The sequence below is a fragment of the Pyricularia oryzae genome, chromosome 1 (genome assembly GCF_000002495.2).
Source record: "Pyricularia oryzae 70-15 chromosome 1, whole genome shotgun sequence".
NCBI lineage: Eukaryota > Fungi > Ascomycota > Sordariomycetes > Magnaporthales > Pyriculariaceae > Pyricularia > Pyricularia oryzae.
In genome coordinates this window covers 5,879,642-5,906,300 of record NC_017844.1, presented here as the reverse complement: position 1 = coordinate 5,906,300, position 26,659 = coordinate 5,879,642, and the positions used below count along the sequence as shown (strand labels likewise).

Below are 26,659 nucleotides of genomic sequence, written 5' to 3'. Positions count from 1 at the left end.
GATCAAGCTCGGATGGCAGGAGGAGTCAATCCCAACGAATTACAGTTTTCGGTTGCCTCCCTTTGTCACCTTTTTGGAATTCCTAATTTACGACAGTCTACCTATTTAGGCGGATTCGACGCTGATTTCCGTTTCTTCTGCCACCTTGGAGTCTTCTCCCCCGTCTTTCTTGATGCTCCCCGACTCGACAGCTTCTACAAAGGCATCTTCTCCTCCAAAAGAGGCGATAATCTCTGCTGGCGTCTTGCCTTCTGCGTCCTTGGCTTCGGGATCCGCACCAGCCTCCAGGAGGGTGCACAATGCTTTTCGGACAGGACCTTTCCAAGGGTCGTCGATTGCTCCTCCGACCAGCCAGTACAGAGGCGTCTCCTGGTCGTCGTCGCGGGCGTTGACGTCGGCTCCAAGGTCGATCAGTAGCTTGATGATTTCTGAGTTTCTAATGTACGAAGCCGAGTGCAGCGCCGTCCACCCCTTCCCCCATGTGACACAAGGATCTGTGTTCGGTTCCGCTAGCAGCATCCGGGCAATATCGGAGCATCCCGGCCTCGCATAATAGTGCACGGCCAAGTTCAGTGGTGTTCCGCCTTCGTTGCTCTTGACGTTGACATCAGCACCTCCGTGTGCCAGCAGAACCTTGGCGACTTCGGGCTTCCCTTCGCGTGCGGCGATGTGAAGCGCGGTCTCCGAATAGATAGTCTTGGCGTTGATGTCGAACCTTTTATCTGCCAGAAGTCTCTTGACTATTTGGTGGTGCCCCTCACACGCCGCGTAGTGAACTGCGGTCGTCCCATACTCGTTCTTTCCTAAGGCATCGATGCGGACGTCGGCCAGCAGCATTTCCATTATAAGCATCCGCCCGTAGAATGCAGCATAGGAGACGAGAGTGTTTCCCGCTTCACTCGTGAAGTTGGCGTCAACTCGATCGTCGGCAAGCAGGACTTGTACCGACTGGGGCTGTCCAAACGCAACTGCTTGCTGCAGCGGCGTCAGTCCATCCTTGTCCCTGGCGTTGACTTCGATGCGGTCGTCGGCCAACAGAAGCCGCAAAGCGGAGGTGCGGTCGGAGTAATCTTTGATGCTGTATGCTTCCACAAAGTCGTGGTACCCCTGAGCTGCGGCCCGGTGGAGTGGTGTTTGCCCTTGGTCGTCCCGGGCGTTGATGTCGACGCCACTCTGTGAAAGTAACATTTTGACAACCCTTGTTTCTCCATTAGCAGCGGCTAGATGTAGCGGCGTCCTACCGTCCTCGTCCCTGGCGTTCAAGTCTATGCCGCTGTGCCCTAGTAGAAGCTCTACTGGTTTGACCAGTTGCGGGTCGTCAAAATAATCATGCACCAGCCCTGCCTTATCTTCCGGAAATCTTTTATCATGCCTATACCCTGGACAAGTCCACACGAGAGGTCTGTCCCAGTTGCAGGCCAAGTGAAGTGGTGTCTGGCCCTTGTTATTTTTGCAGTTTACGTCGACATCGTCCCGCGCCAGCAGGAGCCTGACACCTTCGCCCGTCCCTCCGCTGCGACTGGCAAGGTGCAGTGTCGTGTTGCCCTCCGAGTTGGGCCCCCAGATATCGAGGCCCCATTTCGGATTTAGTAATTCCTGTAGTATGCCCGATTCAGATTCCATACTCCAGAAGGCTAAGTGTATCGGCTTATTGCCCGACAGGTCCACCCCCTGGTGGAGCTTAGGGCCATTAGGCGCCTCCATCAATATGTGAAACGTTTTTAATGCAGCATACGGTGGGCGTATATAGCTCTTGAGGTGAATACAACGATCCGGATCGGATTGCCAATTCCCGTTTTCGCTGAAGAGCAGGTGCATGGCGTTGCTGTCACCTTCGTTGGTAAGCGTCATGTCGGCCCCGTGCGCGATAAGGAGGGACAAAAGGTCAGGAAAGTAAGACCTGACTGCTATGGTGTACGGATAAGCTCCTTCGCATCTATAATGGTCAAGCTCCCCCCAGTCGGGCATTGGTGGCGCCTTGGTATTCGGATCTGCGCCCAAGGCGAGCAAACAAGCCTTCATTTTCAATGTATCGGCGGTCCAAAACGGAACGTAGGTTGCGCCGTCAGTCTTCAGCACTCCGTTGATTGGCGCTCCCTCCTTGACGAGGATCTTGATGATCTCGATTTCGCCCGAAACAACTGCGACTAATAATGGCGAGGAAAGCGGGTGGTTGCCCCGCCACGAAGCATCGCTCTCTGTATCCAACTTCTCATGCCGCTGTTTATCCAGTATTCTTGTGACCAGAAAGTCTAGACCAAGCGAGCATGAGACGGCAAATATTGTAGGGTCGCCATCGGTGTAATTGCCAGAGGCTTTTTCCCAGTTTTTAAAATGCTTTAGTCGTAGCCATGCATTTAGCACAGGGTTGCTTAGGTCCGAGTGGGAGAAGGTCCCTAATAATCGCTTGGTTCTCAAGCAAGGAGAGCGCAAGCAAGGGTTCAAGAAGTTGCCTTGGTGTTGGTCGAAGATCCTGTCGATATCGTCGCCCCCAGCAGCGCCCATGTGCTCAAACCAGTTTTCGCATGAATATCCCAGTAGCCCTTTGAACACAAAAGGGAAATCTTGGTAAAAGCAATCCACCTCATGATGCCGGTCCCTCAATCGAGTGAAGGTCTCCACCGCATCAGCTTCAAGGCACGAAATGCAAGCGGATGCCATTATACCATGCTCGAGGTCAGGGTTAAAGGGAGCAAACCAATTTCCATCCAACGCCGACGAATTCCCAATGAGGAAATCCTTTGCACTCTGGTGAACAAGCTCGACAACATGGTTGAGTTCCAGCTCCTTGAGGGGGATGATGTCCTCACTTGCAAGGCACCGCCATGTGATTTTCTTGGCCATGCCCTTGATACTTTCCATGTCCTCTTCACTGGGCTTGGATATAGTTAAAAAGTGCCCACAGTAGGCTATGTAGCTTTTGATAATTTCCAATTTCGTCAGCGCCCCTTTAGGCTGGACACCAAGAGCACTGGCGAGCTCGGAAAGCCGCAGTGGCCGCTTGGAAAAGACGGTCCAGCTGAGTATCCTTCGAACAATATCTCGGCGACTGGCTTCCACCTGTGCCAACATCCTCGCGTAGACGTCGTCCAGACCCGTGGGTAGCTGCTCGAGGCAATCTTCGACCTCGGCCGCCTCCTTCCCTTGGAGGTCTGCGATGGCGAAGCTCACCCACAGGAAAGTGCCCTTGGAGCGTTCCTTGAGGGTGTCCTTGACCCTCTGGCAAACATGCAGTGGCAAATCACCTCCCGAGTCTGGGCCAAACTCGTGTACAGACGAGTTTATGTAGGCCTCGAGCCCCTCGTTAACGTCGGCCTTGTGATCCGGGTCCAGACGGATTCTGGGCGCCTGGCGCATGGCATTACCTATAGATTTGGGATACTCTCGGCTGGCGACAATGATGGATAGCCTGGGAGCGCTGTTGGAGACGGATTTTATCTTTTTCAATAGTGTCTCGAGCGCCTTGATTGGCTCGCACTCGTCCAATCCGTCGAGGATGCACGAGACTCGTCGGATCCCCGGGTCGTTGACCATGTCAATAAAAATGCTCCAGAGCGACTCCAGAGAGGATTGCTGAAACAGCTGAGTCCCTTGGACCTTGAAGCTGGGAACGATATATTTAATCAAGCCAGGGCAACGGCGGAGAAGCATCGTCAGTAGGCCCCTGACTATTGCGACAGGATTGTTCCTGCGATTATCTCTGTTGTCACAGAAAAAGTAGGTGATAAGATGTTCCCCTTCAAATTTGGTGGAATCTGAGACGCCGGCCGAGGTGGATGCTTCTAGGTGTTGCGAAAGGAAAATCGACAGCATCGTCTTGCCCATTCCGGGACAGCCAGAGATCCAAAGTATGCCACCATCCACACTTTCCCAGTTGGAGAATTCTGGAGTGTTGACGATCCAGTCGCAGGTTCCTTGGACGATGTCGCCCTTGTTTGTCAGGAGACCGGACCTGACTGCGGTAGGGTCGACCAAGAAAAGAGCAGCGATACATTTTTGGGAGTCCTCATCACTCAAAGACTCGCCAGAGATCCTCATCTCATCGATCTTGGACTCGATATAGTTGAACCTAGTCCTCCTTATATTAGCAACAATGAGCTTTGGGATGCCGAGAGCCTGTGCAATAGGTAAACACTAACGTCCTCAGGGTAATGAGTGGTGTGAGAGCCGTCTTCTCCCTCTCCAAAGCCCCAAATATCTGCATTATATCGTCCCTTTGCTCGATGGTGCAAATCGCCTTCCATATCTTACGCGCCTTGCTCTGCTCAACCTTGGTGCAGAGGGGCTGGAATAGCTTCTCAAGCTTGTCCATGTGGCTCTTACACCTCACGAGGATCTTGTCGATATCTTCCGTATCCAGCCGAGCCACGCTGGTACTGCGAATTTCCTTGGCAATGCTCGTGAGCGTCTCAATCTCACCCATCCAGTCTCTCATCTGGGCTGGACCCTCAATCACCTGGTCGTGCACCTTTTTCACAAGTCGGTACACTCGGAAGCCCTGACCGACTATGCCCGCCGCGGTATTGATGGTGCCGACGGCCCCGAGGGCCGCCTCGATACCCGACATGATTGCAAGCGGCGGCCACAAACTCGGGATTTTGTGATTAACAGAACCACAACTCATCGACGAGCCCGGCTGGGCTGGTGTGTGCAGTTGGTTATTGGAGGAGCCAAGAGGAGGGGTCGGGCGCTAAGTCTAGGGCAGTCATTGGCCAGGTTTACGCTGTAATTAACTAGGTCACCACTCCTCAATATCGATATCTAGATAGGTGCCTACAATGCCATTGTCTTTCATGTAGGAAAACACGCCAAAGATATCCCGGGGGTCCTTCCTGTTCTGGAGGTTGGAGGCCGAGACCCTCGAGTCGAGAGTGCCCTCTTCAAACTGCGTCTTTTTGCGATTATTCATGACCTTGTACGCGAGGGCCAGCCCCGGCTTGTTGTGATTTCCTCCCAAGCCGAACGTCGTCTCAAAGAACAGGCTGCTGCCTTTCCACCCGGGACTTCTGTGCGGGTTGCCGCCGGTCCCGATCAGCCTCGGACGGACACCCACTGCCTCGACGCCTTGGTGTGCCCGGCCGGGAGTGCTCCGTTGTGGCCGTCGATTAGGAGCTCCGTGAATCGCGTGAGGAGGTGCGCCTCGTATACGTGTTCCGTAACGTACTGATCCGTGTCCGTGTCGGGCGCGTTCAGCTTCTTGATAGCAATGCCGCACTCGCTGTTGCTATTAAGACCTGGTGATCCGTACCACCGATTTACCCCGACCGTGGTGCAGCATGTTTCGTAATGGCCGCATGGCAGATCGGCTTTGACCCGGTGTGGTCGTCCACGTCAGTACTTTCTCTTCGGGTTTGCGCTTCTCGAGGTGGCCCGCCAGCTCAGGGTCGGGAATATTGAAGACGCCGTGGACGTCGTCGTAGAGACCGAGATCCTCGAGTCGCCGCGTCAGGGAGCTGTTGGCTGGACAAGTGGGGTCTGCGATTGGCTCGTAGCTGCACCTCTGGCCGTCGCGCTTGCCTAGCCCGCTGTCGCTACCGCAGAGCAGGCACGGAGGCCGAGGTTGCCCAGACACAGCAGACCCGAGACGCGGGGAACCAGCGGCCCGTAAATTTCTGCTCGTTTGCTCAGAGACTGGAGAGCATCGTCCTCGTCGATGCAAAACGTGATGGTAAGTTCGACGTGAGCCGTAACGTGACCGTTGAGCGTGAAGTCCCAGTTGAACTCGGGCGCCTTGAGGACATGGGTGCCGTCATTTTTGGGGTTCTTGTCGCTCTTGGGAACCCACTCGTCGTTCTCGGCCAGGTATGTCTGCCGGGTATCCCACTCAGCAAGCTTGGCCGTGGCCTCGAAGCTGACGCCTAGTGTCGCATCACCCTCGCGCCTGCCCATCAGCTTAAAGTTGGGGCCGATAGTGAACTCCGGGCATCGCAGAAGCTACGCCGAACCTTTAGGCTGAAAACAGTGTAATATCCTGCGTGGCAAAATAAGTCGTCACGGCCGCCTCCATGGTGAACTATGCGGAGACGTCGCCGCGATTGCGGAAGTGGAGAGATACGACTTGCTGAGATCGACACGGACCTTGTCGGTGCCGATGATAGCAATCAATGTCAAGCTGTAGTTGACGTTGACATTGACGCTCGTCTCGGCCTTGAACTCGGGCTTTGCGTCTAGGTTTGTACACGTGACTCGTTGGTCGATGACCTCGAGGATGAAGGTCTCGCTTTAACTGTGGCTAAGGTCTAGGCCTGCCTGAACAGCGTTTAATAAGGCACTCAGGAAAGTCGATAACGTCCCTGCAAGAGGTGCCCATGTTAGCAATCTTGAGACTCAAGGATCAAAGGTGTCTGTCTAGGACTTGTCCACTTGCTCTCCAAACCACCGCCTGTGTAGCTCTTCAGGCGCCAGGTTGCTAAGGTGGGCGTCTTTGCGCCACTCTTCCTCGAGTCAGCGCTTGTGACTCCCGGACACGCCGTTCAGGCCCCGCCGCTTAACCTTCTTGCGCCGAGCGGGTTCATCGACGACGCGGTCCAAATACTCGGGCTCATTGCTAAAATCGATCCACAGCAGCGTATCGCTCATGTCACGCGGCACCCTACGGAAGTCATAGTCAAACGTCAGGTCCATGACGGGTGCCGCTTCGCCTACGGCCAGCCCGCGTAGGACTAGGTGGTGCGGCAGGGTCTGGTTTTTGCTTCGGATAGCGTCTTGGCGACTGCATACTTGCCCGGGCCGCAGCTGTCGGGCATCTGGATAATAGTTCCAGGGGCGCCGTGGCCGAGGTGGATCTTTCTGCAGTTGAAGCTGTCGCTTGGGTTTGTACACAGCATACGGACTGTGTGGTCGCCCTCGGTCACGGAGTCGAAACAGTCAATCGCCTCCGAGTGCGAGCCGTCGCGGCTGTCCAGCGTCACCTGAATCGCGCCAGGGCTGACCATGATGACGAAGCCAAAGGGTGAGTTGTTGGGGTCCTCAGAGAAGGGCACGGCACTGCTGCCGCCGTACGTCGGGTCGACCTTGAGGTCAAACTTTGTATTGGCCTCCTTGTCCTCGGGTGGGTGCTCTAATGGGAACAGGTACTCAAGCGGCACGGGCAGGAAGGGCGATTTGTCGGGCGGAGGACCACAGCAAAAGTTTCGTTCGCGGTCTTTGTGCCAGAAGCCGCAGTCCTCGCCCTCACCCTGATACGACGTTGTCATGACGTCTGCCAGCCGATCTCGCAGTGGTTGTCAAAGCAGCTCCCGGGCTTACCGTTCTACTTGCAGTTTTTCCACTTTTGTTCCTTTGTCCCAGCACAAACGGTCCTTCTTAGTCCTTGCAGCAGCCGCTGTCGCCCACGTCAGGTCATCCTAGTCCGAGTTGCACGTGTTCCCGCACCCGGACCACCGATGGTAGCTAGGCGAAGCGCGCTTCTCCGCCCCCTTAATCGTTCCAACCTTCCGCTCGTATGGCATCTGCTGCTGGCGGGCAACTAAGCATCGCATAATGCTGTCCCTACTTTCCACGCAGCTTGCTGGCCTCGAGCTGCTCCAAGACGGGCTGTCCGCTGTCGACTTCTACGACGCCGTTCCCTGCGGGGTGAGTTGCAACAAGTCGCAATTCCACGCCCCAGTCCATGATTTGTTGTTTTAACACCTGTCCTTGCCAGACCTGTCCAAACAGACCCCGGGAGCAGTTGCACGGGAAGCTCCTACACTATCCAGCTCGGAGACACGTGTCAGTCCATCTCACAATCCCAGGGGGTGACCACGGCCTGGCTGCTTTGCAACAATGGGCTGCCTGCCTTCTGCGCAGACTTCCCAACCAGCAGTAGCCTGTGCATCCAGAACAGGTACGCGCTTTACACAGTCAAGGCCGACGACACGTGCCTCAGCATCGCTAGCTCCAGGAGCCTCGCCCAGGTCCAGCTAACCACATGTAAGTACACAAGCATCGCGTGGTGTCTGCTTGGGTATGTCCCGCTGACGCCCAGGGAACCCGATTCTCGGCAACCTGTGCCGCTCCGTGAACAACTCCATCGGTGACCCCATATGTATGTCGCCGCCGGGGGAGCCCGATTACATAGTGCCACCGTACCCGAACACGACCACCAACTGTGCGCTTTACCACTTTGTCGTGGCGGGCGAGTATTACAATAAGCTGGTGGGCAAGTATAGCATTTCGTTGCCCGACTTTATGTTTTTGAACCCTCATGTCAATGCCGGGTATGTTTGCACTCAGATGCGTCCTTCACCATATGCGGCCAGTCTGCTGATCTTGGCAACACCAGCTGCACGAACCTGTGGAAAGACACGTCCTATTGTGTCAAGGCCATCGGCTCCATTGACGAGTACCTGGGGCATCCCGACTACGTGTCTAGGACAACCTATGCCACCGTTCCCTATGGCAGCCTCGCTCGGTCTCGATCAGCTAGCCAACTGGTAAGGTCACCCAGATTGGCCACTGGCACGTGCAATGCTCCTTGAGACGGCCTTTTAGCTGACTGCTGCCTCTTTTTCACCGCACAGGAACCCTTCCCTGCCAGGAAACTCAATAAGCTGCGCGCCCCAGCCCGGATACCGCTACTGCATGGCGCAGTGGGACGGTGCCAGCTTCACCAAGTCGCCCAAGCCCATCGAAACGCCTACGCTGCTTCCTATCCGAGTGAGGTAGAAGGTCGATTAGGTTTGCACTCCATTTCCCCCCTCAAGTCGTTTGATTTCCACTAGCTAAGAGCCTGGCTTGTCTTTCTGTCCAGGAGAGCGCGACCCCTGAGTGCAAGGCCTACCAGAGCGTTATTACCGGATTTACCCGCCAGAGTGTTCTCGACAGGAACTGCATTACCATTGCCTAGTTTTATGCCTGATGAGCAATTGAGAAGCCTATTTGAAGCTATAGGCGGCATAACATAACAAAAGTCTGATGCTTTTTAGGAACTCTACCGTCGGCGACCAGTGCCAGGGACTGTGGTCCGGTAGGTTGTTTCCTTTCGGGGCGAGACAGCAAAGGTTTCAAGATGGGTGCTGAACCAAAGCAAACTTATCCCTTCCAGGATATCGTTACTGCATTAGCATTACGGAAAACCCCGACAATGGCGAAGACCCGAGCCCCGCCACGAGTTTGACGGCCAGCATAAGCATATGTGGTTTTTCCTATCGCATGTATCAAGCAGAAGATTGCGAGGAAGTTCTTGGTCAAGAACTGACATGTGGCGCTTTCGCACGCCTCCAGCGTCAACCTCAACATCCAGTGCCCCAAGCCCAAGCCCGACACCGCCGGGTCCAACGCCAAGAGGGAATCGCGCCAAAGTGCAATAAATGACACTAGGTAGGCACGGCTCAGCAGACATAAAAAATAAGCGAGGCACAAAGCGAATGATGCTAACTTTGCTTTGTGCATCTGGCGACGGCCTATTCTGCCATGACATATCTGTCAAGTATGGTATCACCACTGACCAATTCTACCATTGACTTTGGCGAAGTAGAATGCTGGCTAACTTTCGAAAGGAACCCTGCCGTGAGCCGAGACTTTGGTGCTGGATTCTGGGGGGTATGCGTACTGCGTCGGGTTGTTTCGTAAGGAGAGGCGACTATGAAAGGTTGTCAGGTCCGATGTGACGTCCTTAACTAGGATGGGAATACGAAATGTTCCAAGTCCAGTGAAGACAATGTCAATATCCATCCTCTCCATCCGCATCTTGACTGGGCTGAAAAACAAGTAAACAAAATTAGGCTTCCAAAATAGCACTACCACAACTGTTCACCAAGAAGTCCAGCCCCTTTCCCTGGCCTCTTGCCACGCGTCTTCGCCCATGCGCTGACGAGGAGCGCGGTCAAACATGTGATCGGCCATGTACCACATTTCGGTAAACCTCCCGTCGAGCCTGGACTGCCTGGGCATGGCTGGGGTTGGCTTGCCGAAACCGGGGCTATTTTTTCCAATCGTCTCGAGCACGGCCGCCGTCTCGGGGAGCATGTCGGGTTCGTGCTGGTCTTCGGGGTCTTTGTTAAAGCGTTCGTAGTCGCCCTGGGACAGCGGCTCGAACTCGAGGCGCGTTATAGTCTCGTCCTCGCCTCCGCGCCAGTCGGGGGCGTCACAAACATAGATGAGGGCGTGGTAGCTGTGTCTGCTCATATCTTGCCGCGCATACGAGGGCACCAGACCAGGCATCCTGGCCGTCTCGGCTGTGGGTTGAGCAGCGCTGCTCTCGACGGCCTCGACCTGAACCATGTAGCTGCCACGGGCATCGCGCTCAGCGCGGTAGTGACGCATGCATTCGTCACGGTTTCCGTTGGGTAAGAAGTACATGTCTAGGCGGAATAGGCAGTCGCACGGGTTAAAAGGTGCGTTTTCGATAACAATTGTTTCATACAGCCGCCTCACAGCGTCTGCCGAATGGGGGACATCGGGGCGGACGTTGGGGTGGGTGAAGTAGATGCAGTAGCTGTAGAGATAAGGCAGCGGGCAGCTCTCATCGGCGTTAAACGTGCTGAGCGCGGGTTGGCCAGCGTGATCCTGAAATGGGACCACATGAGTCTTGGACCGCCGAATGCGGCTTGTGCCAAATCCAGAGGCCATTGTTGAAAGGGCTGGAGAATGGATAAAGTGAAGGCGGTGCAGATGGATGGATGTATGCCGTGAGGCCTGTTGTGGAGCAACTGATAGACAGCTAGCTTCCAAAGTGAACATTCAATATTGTGTAGTGATCACTTACAGGAGTCAAGCCCCGCATTTCCATGCACCACCCCGACCTGAGGACTGAGAGCAGTGACGTCGGGTGGAGTTTGCGGTCGCTCGGTAACAGCTTAAATCCCAATCCTCAAGGCTGTACTGACAAGTTGATGACTGAATGGGAATCTGATCAATGAAGGGCTGGTCCTGGTACTGCTGCTTCTTGCGGCAGGAGGAGAAGAACCGGACTGAGGTAGAGGCGACGGGCAGCTCGGTCTCGCCTCCAACGACGGCTCCCATAGTGGGCGGGAGCGGGATAGTTGGCGGGGAACAGCTGGAGCAGGACCCGGGCGCCGGAATCATGGTAGAGAGCGCCTTGGTGTCGTCGAAGTCGACACAGTCAACCGAGTTATGGCATCTATCAGCCGCGACGAGTCTCGCATGTAACTCGACTCATCAACTGTGCCGCCGTTGGTGCCTGTTCGTTGGGTTTGCTGGGCCCCAGTTCAGACCCTGCCTACGAGGCGTGACAGAGAGCAGCGCCGTGGAGGCCATCAATGATTTGGCGGAGCGTTCGGCTTCTGAGTTGGATTTCGGGCTGGCCGTATCTGGCAGCCTACAGTCAATCACCTTGTTTGTTTCCTCTCTCCGACTCAGTTGTCTTGGCCGAGCCTCATGAGCTGCCTACAACGGCGATTGACTGCGATGAGTTGATATCACGTGTGCGGTGGACGTATTCGTGGAAGCTTGCAAGATCGGCAATAACGTCTGTGTGCTTTTCTTATTTTTATTTTTACTTTTGATTTCCTACACCAGACGAACTTAGACTGCAAAGTGCTCAGAGTCTGATAATTCGACAATTTGACAGCTAAAGAGAGGTAATCGATGCTGTATGTACGCTGCACCTTATTCAAAGCTTCGCGGACAGATTTCAACAGGATCAAGATTCGGCTCCAGCAGCGCAAACGATGTCGTGCTTAGCCACTGAGCCACTTTTCCAAGTCTCCCGTCAGTCCATCAATCAGTCAGTCACTCACGACGTCACTAGCACCTTCTGAAATGAATTGAATGGATCCAGCCCCACTTCATAGGGGGTTCGCGTGGATTAGCTAATACAGCTGGGCAGCCAAAGCAGCCTAGTCTTGCAAGCCTAACCCAACCAAAATCCACCAGCCACGAAGGCCAAACTGGCGCCCAATCAACTCGGCCAAAACCTGGTCCTGTCTGGGTCGGTTGTTCTAACGTCGTGATACACTGTATTAATCCAGTCGTTCGTGTCAGGTCTTGTCCTGGTGCTGCTGTGTGCTGTGTGCGTGCGAGAAAGCAGGGCGACATCGCCTACCGACCAGTTCAAACGCCAATCGCCACGATTTTTACCCCCTCCAAGGCGAGAACCAAGACATTTTAATACTATTATCTTACTGATTTTCTTGGGTTTTTACTTCTGTCCTGCAATCCCACCTGGCCGCCTCCCGCCCGCCGCCCCAACCTTACTCCAATCTCCCCGAACCCAGGATCAGACCCGGAACATCACCTCATCGGCCCGGCGGAACCGCGCACGCCCGCCGACCAATTTTCTTTTCTCGCCTAGTCGTGGCTTCGCAATGGGCTTCATCGGCGTCTATCAAGCGCTCTACGACTACGAGCCCCAGTCGGAGGGCGAGCTGGTCTTGGCGGAAGGCGATCTGCTGTACATCCTCGAGAAGAGCGCCGAGGATGCGTGGTGGAAGGCCAAGAAGAAGGCCGGCGAAGACGAGGAAGAGGAGCCCGAAGGCTTGATACCCAACACCTACGTTGAAGAGGTGAGTTTGCGGGATGGAGCGTGGTTGCGCTGGGTTTAACTGGGCTGTTTGTTCGGCATCAAGCCTGGGCAAGTTGGTTTGAGTGCATTGGTGGCTGATTCTTTCTACCCCTTTAATCTCACAGGTACAACCAAAAGCTCACGCTCGCGCTCTTTTCGACTACACGAGACAATCAGACGAGGAACTTTCTTTTCCCGAAGATGCCCAACTAGAAGTATACGACGACTCGGACCCCGACTGGATCCTCGCCCGTTACGAAGATGACTACGGCTTCGTGCCGTCCAACTATATTGAGGTCCAAGATGGCGCCGCAGAAGAAGCGGCTGCGCAGGTACCACAACCACCCGCTCTCCCCGCAAGGAGCCAGGTTGATGAATCTCCACAACCTTCTCCGGATGAGACTTCGCCGAGCAGCTCAGCAGTGACTGGTGCCGTGGCTGCAACTGGGGCTGCCGCTGCGCTGGCTGGGGTCCTGACCGCGAAAGCCGCCTCATCTTCAGCCGCCGAGACCAGATCGGCCCCTCCCCCGCTTGCTCTTCCCCCTAGACCTACCTACACGTCCGAGGGCAGTGACACCGAGGATGCGAGGTCGCCACCGCTGCCGGCTCGGCCTCGAGAGCAGTCGCACCGCTCCATGGACCAAGCCGTGGTGTCACCCCAATCCCCGCCGTTGCCGCAGCGATCAGTCAACTTTGCCGAGCGAGACGATGTCATTGAAAACTACCAGACTCCAACCTCTCCGGGACTCTCGCCTGGTGGTTTCCGCATGTACAACATCAACGAAATGGTATCTGTGCTCGGCAAGAAGAAGAAGATGCCCACGACGCTTGGCATCAACTTGAAGACGGGCACTATTTTGATCGCACCGGAAAGGGCGCAGGACGGGCCATCGCGCGAGTGGACGGCGGATAGGATGAGCCACTACTCTCGCGAGGGTAAGCACGTATTTCTTGACCTGGTACGTCCCAGCAAGAGCCTGGACCTCCACGCCGGAGCAAAGGATACGGCGGAGGAGATTGTCAGTGTCCTGGGAGAGCTTGCTGGCGCCATCAGGGCCGAGGGGCTGCGCGAGGTCATCATGGCGGGAACGGGGCAGCAGCAAAAGAAGGGTCAGGTGCTCTACGACTTCATGGCACAGGGCGACGATGAAGTCACTGTTGCTGTGGGCGATGATGTCGTCATATTGGACGACACCAAGAGCGAAGATTGGTGGCAGGTGCGTCGGGTCAAGAACGGTAAGGAGGGCGTGGTTCCGAGCAGCTATATCGAGGTTATCGGAACGGTGCCTATCCAGCCGACAAGTGCCGCATCAGGCGTCAACGCGGGCAAGTCGACCGTGGCCCAGAACCGACTCGAAGAAGAACGCCTTACGAAAGAAGCAGTCCGTGCAGCGATGAAGGACGAGAGACGGCAATCAGAGGTAGGGCCTGGAATGAGGCTGCCCGAGCGCAACAGCAGCCTGTCGGAAAGGTCGAGGACTGATAGTAACAATGGTGGCCAACAGCGAAGCAGAGAAAATGGAAACTCATCCAGCTCCAAGCCGAAGTCAAGTAAGTGCAAATTTATAATCTTGTGTTTGCCCCTCAGCAGAGGCGGTTCTTGTTCTTGGTTGCTGACACAATTTTCGTCAACGATGCAGAGCCGGATTCGTCAAAGGTAAGGACATGGACAGACCGATCCAAGTCCTTCAGCGTGGAAGCGCAGTACCTCGGATTAAGGGATGGAAAGATCAACCTCCACAAGATGAACGGCGTCAAGATCGCGGTCCCAATCGCCAAGATGTCCGTCGAGGATCTCGAGTACGTCGAAAGGGTCGAAGGTATTTCCTTGGACGAGGACAAGCCACTGTCCGTTGTCAAAAAGACAGCAATGTCAAACAGGGTCTCGTCCGGCGCCAGGATTGGCGCTTCCATTGAGCCGCCAAAACCCGAGTACGATTGGTTCCCCTTCTTCCTGGGATGCGATATCGCGCCTGGCCTTTGTGAACGTTACGCGCAGGCTTTCACAAGGGACTCAATGGATGAAAGTGTCTTGCCAGACGTTGATGCCACCATACTGCGCAATATGGGCATTAGAGAAGGTGATATCATCAAGATTATGAGATTCTTGGATAACAAGTATGCACGAAAGAAGAAGGGCGAGGAAGAATCAGGGGGTCTTTTCTCGGGACCTGGCGGCACGCTCAAGAACAATACAACTAGGGGGCGCCCCAAACCAAACTCGCAGACCAGCGACGTTATTGACCCGAAAGCTTTCACATCACAAGCCACAGGATCGAGCGCGACTGATGCCAAGTCCCCAGCGCCACCGGTCATGACACCTGCATCAGCCACAGGAACAACGGCCAGTGGCTTTGACGACGATGCATGGAATGTGAAGCCTTCGAATAAACAGACTTCGGCTGAAACGGCGGCCCAAGCTCCCTCGCGTTCGGCCGAAGCTCCAAGCTCTACCACACCTGCTCCCGCTCCCGCTCCCGTCCCCGCCACAACCCCTGCCCCAAAGCCTATGGTACCTGCTCCAACAGGAGCTATGCAAGAACTCTCCCTTCTAACCCAACCTCTCCAGCCTGACAAGACTGCGACACCCATCATTGAGACCCCCATACAACAGCCGCAGATCCAGCAGCAATCTCAACAGCAGCAGGGAGCGACGCCGTCCTTCTTCTCTACCCTTACACAACAGCCAACAGGCGCACCGTCGGTCAACGGCCAGCAGCCGGGATCGATGCCAAGGCTGAGACCGGTTGCCCCTCAGTATACCCAAGGACAGGGCGCTCTTGTGCCACCACCTCCTTCGCGCCCGCTGTCAGCACCACAGTCGGCTCAGCCAAGCGCTTTCACGCCGCCACCTCTTCAGCCCCAAATGACAGGACACGTCGCTCCACCAGGCCAAAGCCTGAACGAAATCAGCCAGGCTAGGCTCCAGCAGCAATATGCCCAACAGATGCAGCAAATGCAGCCGCAGCAGACGATGGGCGGTATGCAAGGATTCCAGCCGCAGCCAACAGGGCAGCCTGGTATGATGATGCCGTTCCAAACCGGTATGCAACCACAGCAGGGCTTTGGTGCCGGGCCTCAAAACCAGTTCATGCAGCCGCAGCCCACCGGCATGATGGTCATGGGAATGAACATGAGCGGGCCACAGCAGATGCAGAGCCCCTTCGCCGATCCTAATAGGCAGTCTACATTCTCTCCGGTTCAGATGCAGCCTACAGGATTTCAAGGCGGATACAACCCAATGCAACAGCAGCAACAATTCGGCATGCCACAGCAGACAGGCGGTGGTGTCAACAGCTTCCTGCCGCCGGCAATGGAGCCTCAGCGCACTGGCATGCCCCAGATGCCCCAGATCCAGCAGCCCCAACAGCTCCAACCACAACAGACGGGGACTCACTTCACTCATGGCTTCGGCAATGCGGGAATGGCGCCGCTGCAGCCACAAAAGACTGGACCTCCGCCCCCAGTCCGCTTTGGGATCCAGGATGCGCCAAAGCTTGCACCACAGCCCACTGGGCGACGGGCGAACCTGTCTGCTGCTAGTAAGTTTTCATCTGATTAACCACACTTCGCCACGTCCGATCCTATGTATGTCAATCGCTGACGCTTGAATCGTTTTCCCCATCACTAGCGCCGCAGAATCCATTTGGCTTCTAAAGGTCGTCGGAATAGCCGGGTATTAGAACGCTCACCCCGAGAGCTTTTGTGATCTCGATTTGAGCGTTCGCTGAGGAAACACCATGATAATAGTTTCATGTAACCTCATTTTCATCACCTGTACCTGCAATGTTCGCCACCACTGCTTACATCTATGGGGACTGCTTTCAATGGATAGAGAGAGCCAGACTATAACAGACAGCATAACGATTGGTTGATCTACGGTTCAATGAATGGGCACATGCAATCCCCCCTGCGGCTGTCAAAGCTTCATGGGTACAGACGCATTAAGTTTCAATGTTCAGACGGTGAAAGTTGGGCCGTGACTGCTACATCTGCCTTCTGCGGTTAGTAGTTTGCGCTTGGTAAAGCTTAACGGTAACTAGCCGTGAGGTTGACCGTTGGCGCCGCGGACCATTCGGAGTTTGGTCGAAGAGGACGAATCTGGAGCAGGGTCCAGTCTGTTGAGAGGAAGAGGCCGATCTACCCCCTGCAAGAACAAAAAAAACAAAATGAGGGGAAAAAAAACCGGCAGAAAATTTCCGACTACCTGCCTGCTCCGCAAGTGGCTGCCTGATACCTTGAGGAAGTTTACTTCGAGATCCTGCCGCGATTTCTAATAGTCGGCTTTTTGACTGGCCCATTTCCCGGAATGGAGAAGTGACATGGTAAACCGCAGGGGGTTGGAAAATCTCTACAAGTTTGGAGAGGCTCTCTTGATTAGTGGCGTTGATGGAACGATGTAATGGGCCATACCTTGGTTTGGCCACGGAGTTTGGACACAGAAGCACGGTCCTGACTCTGGCAGGTGTTGATGGGGAGGCCGGCTTGTTTTCTTTTTTTGCTAATCATGCCCCTTTTTCGTTGTCTTTTTTCTTGTCTCTACCCTGTTCTTGGTATGAACGTCTGCTCGCTCGAGGAGGGTCACTGTGTCACTTTTGTCGATTGTTCATATTACTTCGCCGCAAATTTACAAAACATCATAATATGCATATTGTATCGTATCATCCTCCCATCACTATGAGCAGCGCCTTAACCAAGGCTAATGTAACATGCATGCCAATTCAAACTTGTGTTCGTAGCTTCTATTTGTGAATACTCGCAAAAAAAGGGAAGTTCTTGATCAAGATGGCAGCAGTCATAGCGGGAAGTAGGCCATCCAAAGTCCGTGTGCATCTGCAATACAGACGACAGACTGTTGACAGAATGTTGATGCATCTCATCTAGTCAGTTCTTCACTTCTCCCGCCATCTTGCAGATATATATAGGTGTTAGGTACCTACGAACATTTGTAAGTGCACCTACGCTCGGAAGTCAGGGCGGCTGCTCGGCTATTCTTCTTAGGATAGAACGCGGGAGGAAACGGTAATAACCACCCACACAGAGCCTACAATGTATCTGTGTCTGTAAACATGAGACCATTTGAAGACGGTTCTACAGTCAAGTATTCATATTCCTTTCTTTAATGCCAAAAATATTTTTGTGGCTACAAGGTCTTGGTGTTTCTGCACTGGCAATATTGATTGAGCCGTTCCTACGTTACATAGCCCTTTACCTAGCCTGCACCGTACTACGGTTGTTTGGATTGCGCTCGAGTCGGTAGCAGATAATTTTGTTATTAGACTTTGTTACAATGGAAGTCATTACAACTCATAATTCGCGTCTCTCTCAGCCAGTGCCCGGCCCTTGATACAACCTTTTATGCTTTTCCGACATTGTTGAGCAATATCAAGGGAACTGGGATAAACGCTGAGGTTTTGCTTCTATAGATGACGACCGAGTAAACAAACGCTGTTAAAAATGAAAATAAAAACGGCAGTCTATGGATATGGCAAAATGGCAAGCTATAACATGAATTGGAAGGCTATTTAATAGCCTATACTCGAAAGCTCAATTATTACCGGACTGTGAGAGGGCCGCATCACAGACCTCAAAGGATTGATCGCGGGCGCGCTAAACAAAATAGCGCAGCCCCAAATATTCTGAGGGTCGTCGCACGCATTCTAAAAGAGCTAACGGATTTTTTTCGCCCTAACAAGAGCATTGTTTGAGCTTGGATTGTGACCGTGACATTGAATGAGAGGCCAAAGACGTGTAGTGAATCAAGTCATGTCACCGAGGTCGTCATCGATAACAGGCAAGACCTCGGCGGGCAGATTCCTCTTCCTGAGTGCGTCGGCAGTCTGCTGCAGACCGCTCGTTACCCCTGTCTTGGGCGAGGCAGAGGCCGGCTTTTCCTTGATGGCAGCTGGGTCCTCCTTCGCCGGCGTGAATCGCTTCTTGACGGCACTGATCATCTTGAACAGCCAGAATACGTTGAGCATGTTCAGGGTCAGGTTGCTTGCGAAGTAGGCGAAAACCAGCCAGATGGGGATCGGCGAGGGGTTGATAGCCACCTTCGTACCGTCAAAGTCCCCGCAGATGATGGTAGAGTTGACCGGGATCTCGCTGGTCCTCATAGCACGCCATATGTCGCGGTAGACAAGGGCAGATTGCCAGTTACCCCAGATTAAACGGCATGAGAAGAAAACAGAGATCAGGCAGATACCGTTGATCAGCTGAGCCTTTGTTCCCGTCATTCCCAGCTTATCGAAGAACCAGTGGATGTTGAGGAAAGGAGTGGAAAGCTCGTAGAGGATGAAGTTGGTGGCGTAGTAGTTGAAGACAGGCCTCTGCAAGACAAACAAAAAAAGCGAATCTGTTAGTTGCTGACAGGGATGGATCATGCCTGTCCGGTGCGGAGCAGAAAGATATCGAATAGCCACTCACGTATCCGAACGAGTAAACAGTCAGTGCACTGATGGCATGCATCAAGACGCCAATCCCAAAGGTTTCAAAGTGCAGTGCGGTAATGATCAAATCCCAGACAAAATAGCCAGCGGCCAGGCTCTGGATCATGGCACAGGCACCAGTGTATCCCCAAACGCGCTGTTCCCAGTTGAATTCCCATCGCTCCTCGTCGTAGAAGTGGACGTACAGCGCGAGGACGTTAATGAGGCATGACTGGACCATTGACACGACGTGCGAGTCCCAGCTCATTCTTTTGCCCTTTGAGTTGATCGGATATCTGTCCGGCCAAAACTTCATCGATATCCACGGGGAAACGACCATGTGGATGAATGTATAGAATAGCGCGGCCCCTAGAACCTCGTGGATGTGCAGCGGCAAAGTCGGGAGGTGCAACATGTCGGCGATGGGCTGCACCGCCCGGCTCAAGGCCGGGATAGGGGCGATGGGAAACGGATCCTTCATGGCGTACCCTTTTCTGTGCCTCCTTGCTGATGTCGATGGCGTGGTTTATTTAATTGCTTGGCGCTGTCGTAGCCGCAGGGCAAATATCGGGGTTTCCTGTTCGAGCTGAACAAAATCCAAGAAGTTGTGAGCAGTCGGGTACAAACATAGAAACAAACAAAAAAAAAAAGCCGGAAGACAAATGCCAAAGGCCACGCCGGCGCAGAGACCCGACGCCTTTATGAAGCCTGCAGCCCGGCGCGCACTTTTCTTACGCAGGGCAGGCAGGTTTTCGCTGCTGCCAAGCCCAAGGGGTTCAGGGTCACGGCACAACCTTCACACCTTCACGTCATGTCACTTTCAACGTACCCCACGACACCCCAACTCCACAAACCGATATCGCAAAGGCACAGAATGTCTCGCCCGAGATGATGGCCGCGAGGGCGTAGCTTTGCCAGGCTGTGTGTCACGAGTTTGGCGCGGAATCCCGTGATCAATGCCCAGCGAGCTAAGCTGCGTGGTGCTTTTGGCTCAGTCCTCGGCGAAACGACAAAGAAGCCGGGGAAATAATAGTGGAGTGGGTTATCTTCTTCTTTTTCTTTTTTGTCCGCTTCACCTCAAACTCAAATATTGGGGGATCGGACGAACTGGGCAAATTGAGTACGGTGTTAATCAAAGATTGAAGGAGATTTCCATGGTTTTTCCACCGGGGAAATACAAAGACGCGACATGAAATCTTGCCGATTGGTATTTTTGCCCATGAAGGGCTATTAAGAATAAAAAAAAAACACACCTTCCACAAGTGCCTCGATTTGCGGGAGAGTCAGGGGCCGAAACTGTTGGGGATGACGACCTGCCAAGGGAGGGGAACGTGGTTTATCTGATCAGTCAGTCATAATTCCAGGCCTTCGGGTTGCGCGCCTGAGGAAGGCATGGAGCTGAAGGGTACCTTGACCTGATGTACCTAAAATATCTGCTAGGCCAGCATTTTGAATTGTCAGGAACCCCGCCAGTACCTGGTGCTCAAGTTCCCTGGTGTGGAGTCCGCGGCGACTGAGGCCCATAATGGCAGGTGCGCTGGAGAATGTGGACAACACAGGGGAGCCACTTTCAATCCACGGAGGGCCGCTTATTTGGTGGGTTAGCCGCAGCAGCGGAACGCGACACGTGAACATTTCCGAGAGCAACTCAGCTTGTTGACGTTGCCTTGCGTCTGTCTATCATACTTGGGCGACCCCTGTTTTCAGCAGCTTACTGCGCTATCTGTACAAGCCACGAGTTGGTGTCATACGCACGCCTCGAGACCAGCTGCATTGCATCTGGGGTCCCTGAGGACCCCGGCCCGGTGCCTTAAATCCGTCCTTTTTGGATCAGTGTGACGCTTCATCACGAGATCGTCCACCTTGTTACTTACAGCGGTCAGGCTGGTGGGCAGAACATGATGACGGCCTGTCGCAACCATGGCCGACCTCCTCTACGATCTTCTGGCATCTGTCCCAGACAATGCCTCCCAGCAGCTTCCGCCTGCCGATAGGGCCTCTCTCGACTACCTTGCGAACCTCACCTCTCAGAGCGTGTCATCACTCGAAAATGAGGAGCCGCAAACTCTTGCACACGATTCCCACAGCTTGCTGCTGTCGCTCCAAGCGCTTTCTAAGAAATCGCACAAGCCGATAATAGAATCAGCCACGCACCATGCAGCATTACGGACAGCATTGCCTGTCCTAGCCTCTAGCACAACCGAGCTCCGCAACGCTATCCCGAGGCTTGATAGCGAGGCCGTTCGGTTCTCGACCACATACAACAAGTCGGGCGAGAACGAGCTTCTCGCCCGCAGGAAGAAGGCGTTACTACTTTCGCGAAATGTCGAGCGGTTAGTCGATGTCCTGGAACTACCAGCTCTTCTTTCATCTTCCATATCCACCGCTCCGGTCAACTATTCTTCCGCGCTGGACCTCAATGGCCACATCCGTCGGTTGCATGCTCTGCATTCACAGTCCCCACTAGTCGCATCTGTGTCGTCGCAGGCAGACGAGGCGATGCGCACCATGGCGACAAACCTCGTGCTGTCGCTCAAGGCACCCAGTCTGAAGTTAGCTGCCTCTCTCCGCACCATCAGCTGGCTGCGCAGGGTGTTGCCCGACATCAAAGCAGCAGATCAGAGCGGCGACTCACAGGAGCGGGCTTTGGGGGCCCTGTTCCTAGTCTGTCGACTGGCCATGCTCATGACCATGCTCGACGCCCTGTCGCCGCTGCGAGAGCTAGCTGATCAGGAGCGTGTCAAGCAGACATCTTCTCTCAAGAGTGGAAGTGCTTGGTCCGGCGGCCAGCAGACGGAGAAATATCTAAAAAAGTACATTGAGATTTTCCGAGAACAGAGCTTTGCTATCGTGTCCATGTACAGAAGTATATTTCCTCAAGCCGAGGTGACTACTGTTCCTACCAACCAGGACGACCCTCTGCAGCCGCTACCATCACCACTGGCGACTTTTCCGCTCCACCTTGTCGACATGCTGTTGGAGACTTTGAGACTATACTTGCCTACCGTCAGAGACCAGACTTCTCGCGATAGCCTGTTGACCCAGGTCCTGTACTGTGCTGGTAGCTTAGGTCGCCTAGGGGGTGATTTTGGATTGTTCCTGGCCACTCTCGATGTCGGTGGCGAGGCTGAGGAGGAATGGGTGCAAGTTGTCAAGCGACACAGACTTCTTGCTGGACGGCTAGAGTCTATAGTTGGGGATCAAAAGGAAAAGATTGGCCGTTAAAACGCCGAAACAACGCAAATATGATGACGTCCCGATGAACTGGTTGATGTAAACGTGAATATTAAACTTGCCAACCATACTCCTATTTTATGCCAAGTCTGGCACGCACACGAGTTCAGCACTCAGCACCTAACCTAACAATTGCGTTTACCCCTACGTACCTACCTAAACTATATGTAGAATGGCGCAAACAGCTTCCACTGCTACCGAGTAGGTAGAATTAGATTAGGTGCCTACAAAGTACAAAGTAAGTTATTCAAGAAAGGCACGTTTGGCAAGCCACACCGGGAAAGCACGGGGAGAGGCCTGCTTAGCAGTTGTGTGGGACGCGCTTAGCTCCCGAAGATCCCGGAAGAATTGGAGTCACGTCATACAGGGACGATTGCGCTCCGCTAATCAGCTCTAGAACTAGTCTAGGTCTAGTATTTTGGCCCTCTTCAACTCAGTTTCCTAGCCCAAAATTTCGACTTTTTGACTTCAGTCAGTGAGGTGATGACTACCCTCAATTGACTGGTGAGCGACGCTTTATTCGAAGGATTAAAACGTGTCATTTTTTCCCCTTCCAATGAGGGCATAATCACGAAACGCACCATGGCCAGCCCTGTCTATGGTTAGGTTATCATCCTTTTATTGCTTGTTTCGTCCAAGGGGACGAGCTTTTGTCCAATATCTCTTCACGCGCCCTCTATTGCCACGACTCGCTGCGGAACGCCAAACCCAGGCACAATAACTCCGCCATGTCCGATGGCACCAGCAAGAGCGGCTCTAAGTCTTGTATGTCTCACCAGCAGCGCACAGCATGCTTTTCCACTTGACCCTGCCCACACCGCCCGAACTAACATTTTTGTATCTCAGCTTTCCACTTTGTAGCCGGCCTCGGGTCGGGCGTCCTCTCGGCCGCACTCCTGCAACCAATCGATCTTCTCAAGACCCGGGTTCAGCAGTCCCCACACCAAAACATCCTCCGCACCGTCTCCGAGATCCGCCACACCTCTCCGGCCGGGCTCCGTGGTCTTTGGCGCGGCACAGTCCCGTCAGCTTTGCGCACAGGCTTCGGCTCTGCCCTTTACTTCTCCACCCTCAACGCCATCCGCCAGGCCGCTGTGCCGCTATTTGCCCACGATGCTGCCGTAACCACCTCCCCGAACGGCGGCAACTTCGCCAATAACAAAAACAACAGCAGCCGCCTCGTCAAACTCTCCAATACAGGCAACCTCCTGGCAGGCGGCGTTGCCCGTGGCTTCGCAGGCTTTGTCCTAATGCCCCTGACCGTCATCAAGGTTCGGTACGAGAGCTCTTTATACTCATACCGCTCCATCGCCGGCGCTGCGGGCGACATACTACGTACCGAGGGTCCTCGCGGCTTCTTCGCCGGCTTCGGCGCCACCGCGCTCCGCGATGCCCCCTACGCGGGGCTCTACGTTCTGCTCTATGAGCAGTTCAAACGGCGCTTGGGCGGCGTCGTCAGCAGCAGCGCAGCGCCAGAGACCAACGAAGATAACCGGATGGGCGTGTCAAGAGCCGCCGCCGTTAACTTTTCCTCGGGCGTCCTGGCTGCCGTGGCCTGCTCCGTCGTTTCGAACCCCTTTGACGCCGTCAAAACTCGCATCCAGCTGCGGCCAGGACGCTACCGCAACATGGTGGTCGCCGCCAGGACCATGATGGCTGAGGAAGGCGCTCGCTCTTTCTTCAGCGGTCTGGGCTTGCGCATGAGCCGAAAGGCGCTTAGTTCAGCCTTGGCGTGGACGCTGTACGAGGAGCTCATCATGCGGGCCGAGGTGGGCTGGTCCTTGTCCTCGAGCCGGACCGAGAGGGCCATGTGAGAAGGGCAGGCAGGACATAAAAATAGAAGAGAGGGGATATTGCCCGCCACATCGGCAATTAAAGAACCCCTTCTCGTGTGACAGTAGTCTGTATAATTACTCACCACTTATTACGACTTCGCCCCATGGTACAAAGGGGATTTACTTTTGTACATTACCATTAGACACGACTTTGGTAGTTTTTGGCTACATTGTATACCCATAAGGCGCTTCGGTAGGACCACGATGAAAAAAAGAGGCACTTGGAACTTGAGATTTTATACATATCTCGATTTTCTGTATAAGCTGACTGAGCAAGGTGCTTGCGCAAGGTGCTTGTGGTTGCCGTAAGAGAGGTGACTTTACGTTGAACCCAAAAGAACAGCGATATAATCGAGTAGCGTTTCCAAAGTGAACTAAAAATGATATCAGATGAATGTAAAAATGTTAAACAGCACATCGGATTTGTTAAATCGCTGTGCTGAAACATAGGTCCAGACTAGACTAATTTTTGCCTAGTAATCCCAAGAAGAAACAAAATCCAATCCCTAGCGCTGATAAAACTGAAGAGCAAAGTGACAAAATTTGGCAGAAAGAAGCTGAGGGTGTATCATCAAACACATAATTTCCATACTTGAAAATGTAAAGCCAAGTGATCCATGACTGTATGCTGAGAGGAGATGAGCAAGGGAGTCGTCTCTCATAAGTTTTCTTTTTTCTTTTTTTCTTTTTCTATAAGTTCAACCGTTGTCCGGCCAAAAAAAACAGGCAGTCTTAACGAGGCTGAGCACCTGCAAGATACATCAGCAGGCTCGGGGACCGGGATCGCTCGCGCTTCTTCTTGACAAAGATGAAGTCGTCGCCTTTGCTCTTTGACTTTGAACGGTGATGGTGGTGAACAACGTGCTCCTGGTTGACGACCGTCTTCTGGATGTCCGTGGTGTGTACGGGAAGAACCATGCGCCTCTCCCGGATGATGCGTGTGTAGTTCCAGAGCTGGTCTTGCTCTTCTTCAGGAACCCAACGTTTGATCAGTACGTAGTTTGGATCCTGTGGCCAAAGATAACTCGTAGTTAGTAATCGTCATTCTAGTTGCCGGTAATGAGATTGGTTCGACAATCACAACGTACCTGATCGTATTCGAAATCAATTCTGAAGGCGTTGAGCGCCTCGATTGACAGATGCCTACGGGCCATACGAGTGTAGGTAGCACGCTCCTTGCCCTTGGGCTTCTCGGGCTTCTCCTCTGGGATTTTCTCCTTTTTGATGATGGCCTTGATGTGCTTCTCGTCGACGCCCGAGTTGATCAAGTCCTCCTGCAGACGGCGCTGGTACTCCTTTTCGGCACGCTCCTTCTCCTCCCTCTCCTTGCGTTCCTTCTCGGCCTGCTCAAGCATAAAGCGCTCAACAGCCTCTTTGTCAGCCTTTTCGCGCTTGGCTTTTTCCTCGGCCGCCTTCTTCTCCTTCTCCAGGCGCTTGATCTCGTACTCGCGCGCGAGTCGCTCCTCCTCGGCCTCCTTCTCCTCGCGCCGCTTGATCTCGTCGAGCTCCTTCTTGGCGCGGCGGAGCTCCTCCTCCTCGCGTGTCTCCTTCTCGCGGCGGCGCTCTTCTATCTCGCGGCTCCGCTGCGCTCGCAGGTCCTCGAGCTCCCGCCGGGTGAGGTTGAACTCCCACTCCTCCCTGTGGCGGGCCAGCTGCATCTCGGCCTCCCTCTCGCGCTGGATGGCCTCGTCGCGCATGCGGAGCTCATCAAGCTGCCTACGGGTGCGCTCAAGCTCCATCTGCGTCTCGCGGATTGGAGGGCCGGGCGGAGCCACCGGCATCCCCCTACCAAAAGGAGGGGGAGGAATCGGCTGCGGGAAGCCGCCGGGCATACCCCTTCCGTGGCCGTGATGGCTGTGGTGGCTGTGGCGACTGCGGTGCGATACGTCGGTCGAGCGGTCAGACTCGCTGTCCGAGGAGGACGAGTGGTCATTGTAGTTGTTGATGACGATCTGGTTGCCACCAGCGGCTTGTTGTTGCCGTTCGGGTGGTGACGGTGCCGATCGACGCTCGCGCGACTTTGACCGCGTCCTCACCAGCGTCTGCTCCGACACGACCATGTTGGGTCCATCAAAGTACCTCCGAGCTCCTCGCGGTTCGGCATCGCGAGGTTGAATATAATTCACTCCACGCGGTGGGTCTCGCTCCCTCCGGGTGGTCTGGATCCGGATCTGAGTTTCATCGTCGTCGCTGTAGTCGTCATCTCGACGACGGTAGCGAGGGTCAAACTGCTCCCGCTCGTAGAAACGACGTGTGGCGTAGCGATCACCCATTTTCGGTGAGCTACGAAATACCACGACGGTGCTTTTTGTTTGCGTCTATATGGTACTGCGGATTCGCGATACTGTTCTCTGTTGTGGACCCGTCAACATCAGATAGGAGTATCGTAAGCGAAGCTGGGCTAGGAATTGTTGGTGATGACGGCCCGTACGACACGCGACTAGCTTCACCTCCGCTGCCAGCTCACCCAGGGTAGGAAGAATACCGTCGAGTAAAACTTACTATTTGATCCCTATATGGTTTGAGACTGCTTGTATGGCACCAGTCTGGTCTGGCGACGTATTACAAATAAGCACAACAACTGATAGTCACAGTGAAGGACTCTTGCGGTTGAAGGATCGGAAGGATTTCAAGTAAAGAGGAAGACGAGGGGAAGATGCTGTCAGCATTAAGAAGGGGGAGGGGGGAACTATTTCTCGCGAGCGGCGGGGGTG

General features: G+C 54.2%; 9 protein-coding genes across 10 annotated transcripts; 5 read left to right on the top strand and 4 right to left on the bottom strand.

Annotated features, from left to right (window-relative positions):
• Window positions 1-105: 105 nt before the first annotated feature.
• MGG_16427 (uncharacterized protein) lies at window positions 106-7,196 on the bottom strand (the record flags this gene model as incomplete). The annotated part of the gene is made up of 8 exons (XM_003710469.1): window positions 106-4,069; window positions 4,140-4,636; window positions 4,778-5,163; window positions 5,260-5,631; window positions 5,697-5,934; window positions 6,079-6,167; window positions 6,459-6,592; window positions 6,721-7,196. The coding sequence occupies 8 exons, from the start codon at window positions 7,194-7,196 to the stop codon at window positions 106-108; spliced, it is 6,156 nt and encodes a 2,051-aa protein (XP_003710517.1).
• A 286-nt stretch (window positions 7,197-7,482) lies between these two features.
• MGG_05628 (uncharacterized protein) lies at window positions 7,483-9,307 on the top strand (the record flags this gene model as incomplete). The annotated part of the gene is made up of 8 exons (XM_003710468.1): window positions 7,483-7,575; window positions 7,701-7,914; window positions 7,970-8,201; window positions 8,267-8,395; window positions 8,505-8,645; window positions 8,910-8,950; window positions 9,029-9,137; window positions 9,208-9,307. The coding sequence occupies 8 exons, from the start codon at window positions 7,483-7,485 to the stop codon at window positions 9,305-9,307; spliced, it is 1,059 nt and encodes a 352-aa protein (XP_003710516.1).
• A 161-nt stretch (window positions 9,308-9,468) lies between these two features.
• MGG_05627 (uncharacterized protein) lies at window positions 9,469-10,554 on the bottom strand (the record flags this gene model as incomplete). The annotated part of the gene is made up of 2 exons (XM_003710467.1): window positions 9,469-9,682; window positions 9,740-10,554. The coding sequence occupies 2 exons, from the start codon at window positions 10,552-10,554 to the stop codon at window positions 9,469-9,471; spliced, it is 1,029 nt and encodes a 342-aa protein (XP_003710515.1).
• A 253-nt stretch (window positions 10,555-10,807) lies between these two features.
• On the top strand, window positions 10,808-11,597 carry MGG_16426 (uncharacterized protein). Its single transcript, XM_003710466.1, has one exon. It carries the CDS (start codon window positions 10,841-10,843, stop codon window positions 11,324-11,326), a length of 486 nt encoding a protein of 161 aa, XP_003710514.1. The 5' UTR covers window positions 10,808-10,840; the 3' UTR covers window positions 11,327-11,597.
• A 222-nt stretch (window positions 11,598-11,819) lies between these two features.
• Window positions 11,820-17,157, top strand: MGG_05626 (cytoskeleton assembly control protein SLA1p). The gene is made up of 5 exons (XM_003710465.1): window positions 11,820-12,449; window positions 12,574-13,869; window positions 13,954-13,999; window positions 14,089-15,990; window positions 16,080-17,157. Exons 1-5 carry the CDS (start codon window positions 12,252-12,254, stop codon window positions 16,103-16,105), a joined length of 3,468 nt encoding a protein of 1,155 aa, XP_003710513.1. The 5' UTR covers window positions 11,820-12,251; the 3' UTR covers window positions 16,106-17,157.
• A 544-nt stretch (window positions 17,158-17,701) lies between these two features.
• On the bottom strand, window positions 17,702-20,131 carry MGG_05625. Of its 2 annotated transcripts, XM_003710463.1 has the most exons (3): window positions 19,706-20,131; window positions 18,875-19,462; window positions 17,702-18,777 (listed from the first exon to the last, which is right to left on the bottom strand). In XM_003710463.1, the coding sequence occupies exons 2-3, from the start codon at window positions 19,355-19,357 to the stop codon at window positions 18,208-18,210; spliced, it is 1,053 nt and encodes a 350-aa protein (XP_003710511.1). In that variant the 5' UTR covers window positions 19,358-19,462; window positions 19,706-20,131; the 3' UTR covers window positions 17,702-18,207. The 2 variants fall into 2 exon arrangements, with proteins under 2 accessions (XP_003710511.1, XP_003710512.1); XM_003710464.1 differs by having other exon boundaries at window positions 18,875-20,131.
• Window positions 20,132-20,463: 332 nt separating this feature from the next.
• Window positions 20,464-22,158, top strand: MGG_05624 (uncharacterized protein). The gene has a single exon (XM_003710462.1). The coding sequence runs from the start codon at window positions 20,797-20,799 to the stop codon at window positions 22,099-22,101; it is 1,305 nt and encodes a 434-aa protein (XP_003710510.1). The 5' UTR covers window positions 20,464-20,796; the 3' UTR covers window positions 22,102-22,158.
• Window positions 22,159-22,484: 326 nt separating this feature from the next.
• On the top strand, window positions 22,485-24,269 carry MGG_05623 (solute carrier family 25 member 38). The gene is made up of 2 exons (XM_003710461.1): window positions 22,485-22,875; window positions 22,957-24,269. Exons 1-2 carry the CDS (start codon window positions 22,839-22,841, stop codon window positions 23,922-23,924), a joined length of 1,005 nt encoding a protein of 334 aa, XP_003710509.1. The 5' UTR covers window positions 22,485-22,838; the 3' UTR covers window positions 23,925-24,269.
• Window positions 24,090-26,612, bottom strand: MGG_05622 (uncharacterized protein). The gene is made up of 3 exons (XM_003710460.1): window positions 26,448-26,612; window positions 25,034-26,296; window positions 24,090-24,953 (listed from the first exon to the last, which is right to left on the bottom strand). Exons 2-3 carry the CDS (start codon window positions 26,216-26,218, stop codon window positions 24,678-24,680), a joined length of 1,461 nt encoding a protein of 486 aa, XP_003710508.1. The 5' UTR covers window positions 26,219-26,296; window positions 26,448-26,612; the 3' UTR covers window positions 24,090-24,677.
• Window positions 26,613-26,659: the final 47 nt, after the last annotated feature.